The sequence below is a fragment of the Rhamphochromis longiceps genome, linkage group LG14, assembly GCF_057381845.1.
Source record: "Rhamphochromis longiceps isolate RC_006_pf linkage group LG14, R_longiceps_female_GT1.1, whole genome shotgun sequence".
In the NCBI taxonomy this organism is placed as follows: Eukaryota; Metazoa; Chordata; class Actinopteri; order Cichliformes; family Cichlidae; genus Rhamphochromis; species Rhamphochromis longiceps.
The window spans coordinates 2,505,019-2,518,354 of NC_140570.1; the positions used below are offsets into that span (position 1 = coordinate 2,505,019).

A 13,336-nucleotide genomic window follows, 5' to 3' on the forward strand; every position below is an offset into this window, starting at 1 on the left:
ACAGTTGCTTTGTCTTTGGTTGGTATCGATGGTGTTTGGTCAACTGTGTTTTATTCAGTCCAAAGTCAGTGCAGCCCGTTACCAGGATGTCATACTTCCATGAAAAGCTTTGTGGAGACACTTTCTCCTTTACCTTTATTTCCTTTTCCAGTGGGACTGGTCACCTACCGACGGTACCAAGACTGTTATTGGTCAGACTGATCGATTAGCCAACTTGGCTGAACCCCGTGGATAATCTGTGGAAGACCAGAAACACGCTATCCAAAAATATAGACAAACTTAAAGGCAACTTCTATCAGGCTTCAGTAACAACTTGTCACGGCTGCGCTGGCAGACCGTGGGGATGTGGGGAAGGAGGACCCGAACGCTGGACTCTTGCAATGCAAACGGTGCGTTTATTCACAGTGAAGAAAATACAATCCAATAATAAATCCCCGTGTGCTCCCCGACTCCCGTCCAGTGTCTTCTCCCCTTGCCCGTGGCTTTGTGTGTCCGCTCCCTTTATACAACGTGCTCACTGCCTCCTTGTTCCTACAGCCTTCCAGAAAAAAAACACAGAGCCGTTAGTACACTTGTGTCAAAACGGACATCTAGCAGAGAAATTGACGGGTAGCCTCACGCAACGATCCCACGTTGATGGGAGCTCAGCCACTCTCTAAAGCAGGGGTGAGGAACTCCAGGCCTCGAGGGCCGGTGTCCCTGCAGGTTTTAGATCTCACCCTGGGTCAACACACCTGAATCACATGATTCGGTCATTACCAGGCCTCAGGAGAACTTCAGGACATGCTGAGGAGAACGTTTAGCAATTTGAATCAGCTGTGTTGGATCAAGGACACATCTAAAACCTGCAGGACACCGGCCCTCGAGGCCTGGGTTCAACACCTGTGCTCTAAAGTAACTCCCTCCAGACGAGGCCAATCAGCTGCAGGTGTGTGGCATCATCCTAGGTGTGGCCAGCCTCCTGGCAGGGCCCACCCACCAGGGTTGATGGTGCCTGTACACTGGCCTACCAGATACACCTGTACCCCCCCCCCCCCCCACACACACACACACACACACCAGCAAGCAGGAAAACAAGGGACAGCAGCACAATACATTCAATATACATATAGCATATAATATCAGTCCAAATCTGCTCATGGACCCTGGGTTCCTCAGACCCAGGGTCCATGACTCAACACAGTGCTGCAAGCTTATTGGCTCCATGTTACGCCACACTGATCCAGTAATTCATGGACTCAACATACTAAGTGTGTAAATTAGTGCATTGTTGGTCATTTCTGTATGTTAAAATACTTTTTCATTGATATTAGGAAATATTCTAATAATGTGTGATGGTGGATTTCTGAATGACCAACGTGGACAGCCGGATCTTTAAACTGGCGTTGAAAAACCACACACAGCTATGCTTGTCATAAATCTAGAGTTATCAGCAGAGGTATCGAAGGGGCGACTCGAAGGATTCGGCGAATGTTTTAAACCAAAATGAAAACATTTTGCATGGCGAGCATGTTTTGGTAGTATTGAAACGAGCCTTCCGCTGCTCTGTGGTCCCAGCAGCACTTATTTCACAGTGTTTTCTTCCATAGCCCTAGAATGATGCTAATTATTCGTGTAATAGCTTGGATTTGATGATTCATCAGAGCCACAGACACCCAGAACATGAATTAACAGGCCAGTTGTAAGGAGAGGCAGCAGGATGAGCTGATGCTGGGTGCGGTTCCTCCCGTGGGAGAGCTGCTTGCATCCTGTCCTCAATTCTTGTGTTTCCACAGAAACAACCGTACATCAATATTCCCTCCCTGCAAACCTTCACTTCTTCTTCTGCTGCTAATCCTGGCGATCCTCTTCTAATAGGATAAAGGACAGTTTTACACGAGAAAGTATTACCAGCAAGACGTCCCCAGAGGCTAATGTATTAATCTGCCAGACAGAAGCTGCTGTGAATGTACTGCACAGACAGCTTTGTGAGTGAAAATCTCCAAGCCTCTGAGCAACCCTCTAAGGTGCCTAGAGTAGCAATAAAAGCAGACGATTGCACCCATAAAGCAGGTTTTTCCCAGCATCGCAGAGAATAACATTGTTGTCGGTCTGTAATATTATGTGGTAGATTCACCTCACAGAGCAAAAGCAAGCAGAGAACCACAAGTGCTCAAACCTGACATGAATCACATATTTCAGATGGGCTTTTTAATAAATATAATCTTTGTGGCTTCTGTATATATACACTGAAGCTCATTTGGATCCAGAGCATCTGCAGACACCTTTATTTGAAATAACGGTGCATTAATAAAACATGCTGCGTATTAAAAACAGTCTCTGAGTAAGTACGAGCTAAATTCTCTGTTTGCTTTGGCTGAAATAATTGTGTCACAATCTTGCTTTCAACATCAGCCCTAAAGCTCATTATGGCTGAGCACTAATGCAGCAATTACAGAGGGAGGGAGGGAGACGGCTAATGGATGGGTCACAGCTAGGAAGAGACTGTTTACCTCAATTTCTCCCTCATTTTCTGCATATGAGTCAGTGCCCTTCTGTACTTGTGCCTCAGCTCATATACTAATGTCCTGTTCGTAATGCATTTGTTCTTCCACATAGTCATCTTGCAGCTGCACGCTGAGGTTACCGCCGGCAACCCTCTAAATATGTCAGGGTGTTTCACTAATAACTTTATCTATAAAAGCCTGCAGGTGGAAATCAGAGGTCAGCTGCAGCAGCACCCATGTGCACATAAACACTGCTGTGCAGCTCACTTGCAGAGAAATGACACATGTAGTTTTATATTCTCAAACCAGCTGCATGTTTAATAATTAGCAGAGTTACCACTTTGCAGTTCAGAGGAAAATCTTTGATAATTCCACATTGATTGGAAATTGCCATTAAAGGATGAAAGCAAAATCAAAAGAAGACAAATTTTCCACGACTGTAACAGAACATGTTTGTGCTCATCAGGTTCCTTTCATTGCGACTTCTCACATTCGTGGGAAAATGTGAAAATGAGGTTTTGTCTGCCTTTTCTTTCAAAAACAAGTTTGTCTCTGTTCAAATAAGTTTGAGTCAGTAGTAATTAGACAATCCGCAATCAGTGTACTCACAGGCACTGCTAACAGCAAGCCACCTCCCTAATGTTCTCTCTACCCACTGCCTTGATAGCCTGGTCGCTGTTGTAGTCCTGCTTTTTTTCGTTTTATGAATCAATAAAGATTTATCAAGTACATAAAGTTAAAAAAAATACATTAACACTTTAAAACACTGTATTTCTTGTTGGAAGAGCACAATCTTCCTCTGTGCTGCCACGTCAGCGCTCAGTGCTACAAGACCGAGTGGATAGCGTAGAGATACAAACACTAGAACAGACTATAACAGTGTTCAGCTGATAAAAATGCTATCGTCTCAGCCATTTGGCGTGTTTGGTTGTGCTGACCACAAGCTTTTCAGGCTTTATTTCATTTAATGTGATAATTATGTCAGTCTCCATCTTTCTTGCTGATTCCTTCAATTCAAAATTGAGCTGTTATCTCTTCTCCTCCACTTTGTGTATACTTTCCTCTGGTTGCTCTCCTGCCCTTGTCAGTATTAACTCAGCTGCCTGCTGTCCCTGCAGCTGCCGTCGAGGCCTGCCTGGGTCACCTGCTGAAGAGACGAGCTGCTGGGTTTCTCCGCAGCGACAAGATCGCAGCCCTCTTCACCAAGGTCGGCAAAGTCTGCGACACCGCCGGCGAGGTTTGCCGTAAAGTGCAGGAGCAGCTCCAGCAGCAGGCTGATCTTACCAGGTTGGTCACGCAGATGTCGCCGACCCCTCCTGTTGCTTTGCTTTTACTGTCTGCTGTGCTGAATTCACCCAAATCTGTCCCGAGGCAGCCATGACGCATCGCTTACTAAATGCTTTTCGAACCCGTGTCATGATTCCACATTAAGGTTTCAGTTCATCACTTTATGACGAGAGCAGCAGGACCGTACCTGACTCCGCCACCATTAGTGCAAACGGAGTGAATCTGTCGTCTTAATTAGAAAGGGAGAGACATTTCAGCCCAATTTATGAAGGAGGATAAGAAGACTGTTAGTGTAGCCCTAATTATTCACCTGAACTTTAAATGATTAAGGGACAATAAATGTGGTAGCAGAGACAGTTTTATGACAGGGTGGACAGAATAACAGACAAACGAGGTCTCCCCACAGTTGATGCTGTTGCTCTGAAGATTACAGAAATGTGATCTGTGTTAGTTATGATAGCGATAAAGAAATCACACAAAAATCATCCAAGTTATTGCAACAGCTGCCCTAAATTAACATTAATGCTTCTGTGATGCCGAATGCACCAGTGTTTGCATGTTCTTTAACTGGAATGATATTTTAATGATAAAATAAAATTATTTTTATTATATAATGTTATCCATCCAAGCAAATTATTATGTTTTGATTAAGATGGCAAATTATAATTACTGACTCGCTTTCCTGTACAGAAAAAAACGAATGAATGAATATGCTTGTTTCATTTCTGACTTCTCAGCGTCCACCAGGCTCAAATTTGGGTATAAAAACGTCTCTAATCTCAGACACAGTCCATGAAAATGCTCTAGGTCAGTATTTCCCAACCTTTTGGAGCCACAGCATGTTTCACATTAGAAAAACCACACAGCACACCAGGCATAGCGGAGTTAGCTCGGATTGTCCCCAGTTGACCTTTTTTGCTTTCTTATGATCACTATTCATGCTCGGCCTTCCTCTCGGTCCAGGACCAAGGTCAGACTGACTTTTTCCTTTTCAAATGACTATTACCGTAATTGTCGGGCTATAAGCCACTACTTTTTGCACCAGCTTTGAACCCTGCGGCTTTTAGTCAGGTGCGGCTTTTCTAAGGATTGTCCGTGATTTTTGTGATATCGTAAGACGATTTGTTTTGTTTGTTCCGCTGTTGTACGGCACTACGTTGCCTGGCGGAAGGGCATGTGATCAGACACAAAGTATCGGGGTTCAAGAGTGGTATGTTGGTCACGTGTCCGTCCGCCAGGCAACATAGTGCCGTACAAGTAGCGCGAAAAACAAACTTCAAAGTAGCGTTCAGCGGGAGTCGTGGATGATGAGCGGCGATAAACTTGCGAAAAGCAAGTTATGCTCAACTCCACCGGTGGATTCTGACAGCGTGGAAAAGTGTGAAAACATCCACGATCACCAACGGATTTCGAAGGGCTGGACTGCTGCATGATGGAGAGGACACTGCCACGGCCCTTCTGAGGGTGTTCGACTCTGACACTGACAACGAGGATTTCTTTGGTTTTGAAAGTGACAACGAAGGAGAGAAGCTGAGAGTGGATGACGAAGCCATCCTGGGCCTGTTCGTATCCGACACTGGAGAAGAGGACTTTGGTGGTTTCAGTGCGCAGGAAGATGGTGGTGAAGGACTGACTTTTCTTCTTGTTAAAGCCGTGTCGCTGCACCTGAGCCTGAAAGGTAGTCTGAATCTATTTTTCTGGTGTGCTGTAGGTTATTGTTATGTACTACATTTGTTACTCATTTATGAAGCACAGTACATGTTTCCTACTTGTAATTACCGCTACTTGTACATATACCTAAAAGGTTATGCAAATATGTACCCATAACTTGTTTTTCAAAATATTAATAAAAGGGGTGTGTCTCCAAACAGCCATCTCTTTCCTGACAATTCGCTTTGTGCATATTCTCTTACATATGATAAGTCAACATTGAAACACCTGCGGCTTTTAGTCAGGTGCGGCTAATGTATGTACAAAACAGGATTTTCCCCTGATTTTAGCTTCTGCGGCTAATATTCAGGTGCGCTTTGTAGTCCGGGAAATACGGTACATAAATTCTTCTTCATCTTCTCCTGTTTTACTGGCAGTTGGCACCATTTAATTAGAGCAGGTAGTTGTACTGCCCTCTAGTGGAAGAGAATGTAATTGTTCTGCCCTGATAGCTTAGAGTACTAATCAGGTGAAACCAGATAATCTTCCATGGCAAAGGTCTAGGTGATGTCAGACACCTGGAGACTTGGCGGGGAAAAGCGAATGGTGGCTCAGAGTTAAACAAATACTGGACTCAATCGATAAGCGACTGTCCAGCTTTCAGGTTTCAGCTGTGGGACTTTGTCACTTGTCTAACTGAGAATGTGACCCAGCTGAAGAAAATAAAAAAATAAAAGAGAGTGTCATCGATCTCCAGGCCCGTAGCATGAGATTACCTTCAGGTAACTTTTGAGGAGCAAAAGTTACCATTAAAACCTTCATGAAGACCCACCTGAAGCTTCGGGAAGACACTGTAAAGAACATCACCTTCCACCGTGTTCATCGCAGGGAGCCAGGAGACCGCGACCTGTTGTGGCCAAATTCAAAGATTTCATGAGGAGACGGTGAAGAGTCGCGACCCCAGCACCTCTCCCTGGTTGTATTAACGCCACTCCAGATGAGAATGCACTGCCTTTTTCTCTCCTCCTCTTCCCTTATCTGTCTAGCTTATTCATGTCAATTTGTTAATGCAACGTGACGTCATAACAGATCAATCACCCTCAGTCACCGCAGCGTAAACGTGACGGTTACTATGTTCTTGTTTTCCTTCGAGTTTCCCTTTCATCTCTGCCTCTTGGCCCTTTGCATGTTCTTCTTCCTTTTCTCTTCCCTCACTCTACAGATCAGCTGTTTTCCTACTTAGTTACAAACAGCGTACTCTTTTCACTCCTTCTCAACCCCAACGTCCCCCCAATTAGTTTTCTTTCTTGTTTTTCTGCTTCTGCACCCTTGGTCTTTACACAAAGATTATTTCATTTGCACACCACGATCACGCAGATACACACTCAGTGTCACCACATCCACTACATCATATAAGTTAATGTGCACACATATAATCAGACAACACCAAACACCACTCGGGTCTACATACTGCCACACTTTCTTACAACCGATCGACGTGTTTTTTCTCATTCACTTGAGCGTCAAATGCAGCGTTCAACATTAACTACACACACCCACAAACTATGGGCAGGATGAGTTGCAGCAAGAAAGCCATCGCTAGGACATCAGAATAAGACAAAGAGGCTTGCTTGGGCCATGAAACACCACCATTGGACTACTGAAGACTGGAAGAAGGTATTATGGACTCATGAATCAAAATTTGGATTTTTGTAGAATCTTTGTACGCCGTCGAGTAGGTGAAAGGATGGTTGCACAGTGTGTATCATCAACTGTCAAACATGGAAGAAGAAGTGTGATGGTCTGGGGCTGTTTTTCTGGATCCAGGGTGGGTGACTTGTACAGAGTGAGAGGCACCCTGAACCAAAAGGACTACCACAGCATTCTGCAGCACCATGCAGTACCCTCTGGTACCCACATAGCAAAATTGGTATGGCCCGGATCTGGACTACACAATGTGCCTACACAAGGCCCACATACCGCAAAGAATGACGGCCCTTTGGTGGCCCAGACCTGGTTTGCCAGAGGTGGCCCACACATGGGCCAGCACAAGGCCAGTTGCAGATGCACTGGTGGCCCTGTGCTGGCCCAGAACAGTTTCAGCTCTGGCCCCAGATGTCAGCCTAATGTGGGCCTTAATCAAGCCATGTAATAAGAACATGTGCCAGAATGTAATAATGCAAAAGTAACATGACGAAACTCTGTTTAGAGAGTGAGTGGACTGATTCTTGAATAACGCTTTTCTACTCTCCCAGATTACTCAAAGTGCTCTATACAACACGCCACACTCACCCAATAACAAACATGAGTAAACCGTCACTAGGTTTTGGATAAAGTGTACACTCACAAACCTGTCAAACCTGCATTTGAAACGTTGGTGTGTACTGTGTTCATCGCAGTACCACCACATTGCTAAGAAGACTGTCCCCATGAAGTGGAAAAACAAAAATAATCTTAGTATTAACCGATATAGAGCTCTTTTGCTGGACCATATTAGCCTTGAGACAGCCTCTGCCGCCACATCAGATCAATCTCTCTGGGTTCCTTTGATCGCTCCATCACCTAGTGGGGTTAGGGGGGCGTACGGACTTGGGGGGTCTGGCGGTTGCCTAGGGGTGGGTTTCTTGGGGGGTTCTGTGCAGGAGCTGTGGTTCTGACCAGAATGGGGCTTCGGTGACTCTTGGGTGGTGTTTTTCTGGCGGCTGCCTGGCCTGGTCACCGCTCTGCTCCTTGGCAGGTCCAGGGTGGGCTTGGAGACTTGAGATACAGGGGGCACTACGCCTTCGAATTAGGGTTCTGGTTGGGCCTGGGGGGTTTGGGCCGTGGTTGGTGCATGCGCTGGGGCCCTGCCCAAGCCCGGGGGTCTTCGGTGCATTGGTGGAGGAGGAGGTTTTTGCCATCTTTTTGCAGGTGCTCTCTACTTTGACTTTTGTTTGCTGGGTGATGCTGTGTATGAGCTAGTTCGTGCATATTAGCATATTTAAGTCATAATGGTAGACAGAAGAATTTGCTTGTAGTTTTTTTTAATTGTGAGATTTTTAAAAGATGTGCAGTAGCATTTTAAATTATTGACAACATCTGCCTGATTCCATCGATTCTGGGCTTATTGATTGAACTTGTTAAATTAGGTGTTTTCACTTCAAAGGCTACTGTTGCATTATTGTTAGTCCATATTTATGTTTTAAAGTTTCACTATCTTCATAACGTCCACTTAGGCCCGGTTGGGTTCTAGAGCCATAAAATTCGTCATCAAAAGCACAAAGGTCCACTAGGACGTCCAAATGCCTTCCAGTTTTTGTAAAACACACAACTGGAGATATATCTCCAGTGTCTGTCACCAGCAGACACAATATCAGCTCAGTTGAGTGTTTGCTAAGGATGAATGGTCTGTGTGCACACCGTGATAAGCCTCAGGTCTGCATTGAGGTCTGCATGTGAGTGTGTGGATTACTTGCATCTTTCTGCATGTGTGCCTGCAGATACAGACTATGATAAACTGCTTCATCTACAGGCGCAGAAGTACTAGCTGAGCTGTTTGCTTGGTCATTAATTGTACCACATGGCTACCACACACACACACACACCTCCATATTTGCATAAACTATGTGCAGGCAGAATGTGAACCACAACATCATTGCGACATGGCTGCGTTATTTGATGTAAAGCTGAGTTAAACGTGTTTGGGTACACTGGGTGCTCAGCGCTGCGTCTTCATATCAGCGTAGTGTCTCTCATTCATCTGTCACATCTGGTCGGCCTTTTCCCTCCCGAGAGACTGCACACAACATTAAAGCCTATTGTTGTGTGTAAATGTGGTTTGCACAAATCACATCCCTGTGCTAGAATCCATACATCCAGTCAAGCACACTCAGAACGAACACACACACACACACACACACACACACACACACACACACACACACACACACACACACACACACACACACACACACACTCCCAGACAATGCTCTCTGTCATCCTACCTCAGGGCTCCATCTCTCATTTACCCTGTTTGCCATGGCAACATGGTTTGGCCCACTGGCGGTGAAAGAATCGCTGAGCATGATGGGAAACGAGAGGCCAGAGAAAGAATATGAGCAGAGATCAACAGTGGACTAAAGAGTTATGGGGGTGAAGTGAGTAGTAATTACAGCAGAGCATGAGGGGTTTGACTTCTGTGTGTCACCGACTACAGTGGACAACCTGCCTCGATGCTTTCTCTTTATGATTTATTGTTTTACAACCATCCTTCTGTCACTACTGTGATAAGCTATCAGCTTTGTTGCCATTCATAAACTCTACGGGTGCAACTCACACATGCAGTTATTAGTGCAGTAACAGATGAAAAGAAGTGTCCAAAGCAGATTCTGAACCAGGCTGTGAACATGCTTTTTAATAATGTTATTGGCAGTGTTGGGACTAATGCGTTATTAAGTAACGCGTTACAGTAACTACGTTATTATTGTGGTAACGAGCACGGTAACTAGTTATTATGCCAAAATCAGGAACGCGTTACTCATTACTGGGATTTAGATAGGCTCGTTACTCGTTACTTTGTGTGGTGGCTATCGCGGAGCTTTCACAGATTCAGTAACATTAGCAAGTGGTGGAGGCCAGCAGGTGGATGAGGGAAGGGGAGGCAGGAGGAGAGACCCGAAGCGCTGCTGGTCCGAGAGTGTCAGCCTGTCAGGTGAACTGAACTTCAGGTAAGAAGTTATGACCTGCAGTCTCTCTGGGTCAGATATGAACCAAGTTTAGGTGGAGTTTATTTTTGTTATGCTGACTTTTTCGTACTGCGTGCTAGCTAGCATGACGGAGTTTCTATACAGCTGGGTGGTGCTATGTTACTGATGTTGAACTTTATTTTGTTCATAAGGTTAATTATTAGAGCTGCCAACCGTCCCGTAAAAAACGGAATCGTCTGGTATTCAGAGAAATTATTACGGGTTTCCTGTTGAGGTGAAAAGGAACAGTTTGTCCCGGACTTACTGAAATATCTGAGCCTGGCTTTTTAAGTAAGGGATGAATAACTGCATGCTTAAACTCACTTGGTACTTGACCTGACAAGAGGCTGGTATTGATTATGTTTAAAATATGTGGTCCAACAGTAGGAAACACCTCTTTCAGAAAACGGGGTGGAATGACATCATTCGGAGAACCACACGGTTTAGCACTTAACACAAGCTTCTCTAGTTCAGGTAGAACAATTTGCGCCAGAAAGAGGAAACCAGCGGATGTCGTGCTAAACAGGAGCACGTTTAAGCTTGATCAGCTGTTGTTAGAATTTATTTTATATTAATTTCTAGTATCAGCTGATGTTTGCTGGAGCCACAGCTGTAAACCTGCTGGTCATGATATCGGTTTGGTTGTGTGGTGAGAGGGAAACATGAAGATGAAACCAGGAGATGTCCTTACTGGATCATCAGAGCTGAACAGGTGATGGAGAAACAGGTTTACCTTTTAGGTGACATGAATGAGTTGAAGTTATGAACTGTTTCTGAGAGACAAATAACACCAGGATCCTTTTCTAAGTAGCTGACAGCTGGTGACTGTGCAGGGGCGGGTCTAGCAAAGTGTTGCCAGGGGGGCAGGTAGGGCATTAACAGGGAGAGGGGGGCACAAAGAAATACTTTCTTATTCTCATTTAAAATGTCTCACTTTTAAAAAAAATAATTATCTGAATCTTACAACAAATGATTGATAGATTGATGCATATATACCATCAGAACAGTGTACATCACTGTCACAACAGTGTTTGTTTTCATTCAAAGGCTTTATGATTTTTCCTATAATGGCGGCTGGTCTCTAGTCAAAACGCCCGGGCTGATTTTCTGTCCCAGTCCAGCTCTGTATGCAGCTCATCTGCAGTCTGCTGTTACCTACATCTTCCTATTCAGAAGGCAGAATTTCCGAGTTCTGAGTACAATCGACAGCACCACGACTGCAGTTTTTGTGTTGGATGTAAAAAGCTAGGATAGAATCAGGCGTGGGATTTCTCTCGTGGAAATGTGCACATTATCTTTTCCTTTGGTAGGTGGCACAGTGCACTTGTGGCAAGTAAGCAAGCTAGAAGACTGGCAATCTTGCTGGGTATCCAGTTATGGAAGCAACACATTAACAAGAGAATTCTGAGTAAAACCAAAGTTACTTTCCCTAGTAACTAGTTACTCTGAAAGTAACGAGTAACTTGAAGTAACTAAGTTACTTTTGATGGAAGTAACTAGTAATGTAACTAAGTTACTAATTTAAAGTAACTTACCCAACACTGGTTATTGATAATGCTCATTCCATGGGATTCTGCAGTTTTTGGAACTTCTCCCCTGACTTCATTTTTCAGCTTCAGCAGTCACTGCTTGGTTCAAAGATGCTTGGGAACCATTTGAATTCTAAGTCGGCTAATCGAGTGCCTGATGGGTTAGAGCGTAAGCCATGTTATTATAGATTCTCCTAAACACATCACATGCACGTAAAGTTTGTGCTATGACAACTAGACAGCTGTATGGATACACTTAGTCTGTGTGTGTGTGTGTGTGTGTGTGTGTGTGTGTGTGTGTGTGTGTGTGTGTGTGTGTGAGTCCTACTTTTTCACAGCCTGTTTAGTTTTGGATTAACGATTAAGAGTTTTGATGGTTACAATCTGGGATGAGTGATTTAGGAATACAGTAATGTTAGTGAATGTACTCAAAAGGAGAGACAAACGATGATGTCTCTCTTTATTTGTAGCTTTTATCCTACACATTGTCATGGTCCTGGGTCAGTTTGACCCAGCGTTTTGTGTTTCCTTGAAGTTCATTTTTGTGCCTTGTGTTTATTCTGATTTTGTATTAGTTTAGGGTTGAACCTGAAGTTCAGTGTTTTATCAGCCCTACCTGTGTCTGTCCTCGGTGCTCTGTTCATGTCCCCGTAGGGTTGCCAACCGTCCCTTGAAAAACAGAATCGTTCCGTATTTAGAAACAAAAGTATTGAGCTGAAAAGGGTATGCACTTTGTCAAATGGTTAAAAAAATAACTACACACACAAAAACAAGAGCTAAGAAATTCCCCACACTGGGAAGGGTGAAGACAATCGGGTCGCCCAGCCCTGGCCAATTAGGCGTCCTTTTTTTTTTTTTTCAGGGAGTTGGCAACCCTATGTCCCCGTGTTGTGTTGTAAATCAGTCTGTGTGTTTCCTGCTTTACTTTGAAGGCTCGTGTTCTGGATTTCCTGTTCTATTCTGAAGGTCTGTGTCTGTTGTCATTGTGTTCAGCTTGTGTCCTCCAGTCATTGTGTGTATTAGGTTCAGCTGTTCTCCCCTCCTGTGTGTGATTACCCGATTACCTTGTGGGTGTCGGTCTGTGTTCGTTGTCGGCTCGTCTGCGTTCTATGGTGTTTCGTTCCTGTCTCTGCGGCTCTCTGCCCCGCACCACTTTTGTATGCTCTCAGGTTTGTCGTTTAGTTCTCCCAGTTTAGGTTTCTTCAGTTGTTTTGTCATGCCTCACTGCTTGCTTGCCACTATCCCACCTTGTAAATAAACGTCACACTTCATCAGTCAGCTGCCTGCATTTTGGATCCTTTTCATTCCACTACACGACTGCTGGCCCAGCCGTGACACACATGAAATGGAAGTCACCACAGGGATACAAAAAACATAATAAATCAATGTCAGTAAAAATGCCAAGTCTGAAGCAGGTAAACAGGTGAGTGCTACTGTTAACTTGTTCTGTATGTCAGTATTAGGCTAAGCTAAAATATTTTTCTACAGATAAAAAAAATGTGGAGTGCTTTGTCAGATTTGTGGTATCTCTTCTCTCTGTGTATTTCCAGAATTTTACCCTCCCTCACTAAAAGCACCTTACATTTAAGCATTCTTAAGACCGTTTCTGATCACTGTAATCAAATCAGTTATTTGTTGACATTTTAGAATGTGTAAAGCC

The 13,336-nt window shown here is 44.3% G+C and overlaps 1 protein-coding gene across 3 annotated transcripts in view; it reads left to right on the plus strand.

Annotated features, from left to right (window-relative positions):
* sgsm2 (small G protein signaling modulator 2) overlaps nucleotides 1-13,336 on the plus strand; it is a 104,130-nt gene that overhangs the window by 56,880 nt on the left and 33,914 nt on the right. For all 3 annotated transcript variants that reach the window (XM_085379831.1, XM_085379834.1, XM_085379833.1), the window contains exon 3: nucleotides 3,605-3,773. In XM_085379831.1, coding sequence (XP_085235957.1) covers nucleotides 3,605-3,773 — 169 coding nt within the window. The remainder of the gene's footprint in view (nucleotides 1-3,604; nucleotides 3,774-13,336) is intronic.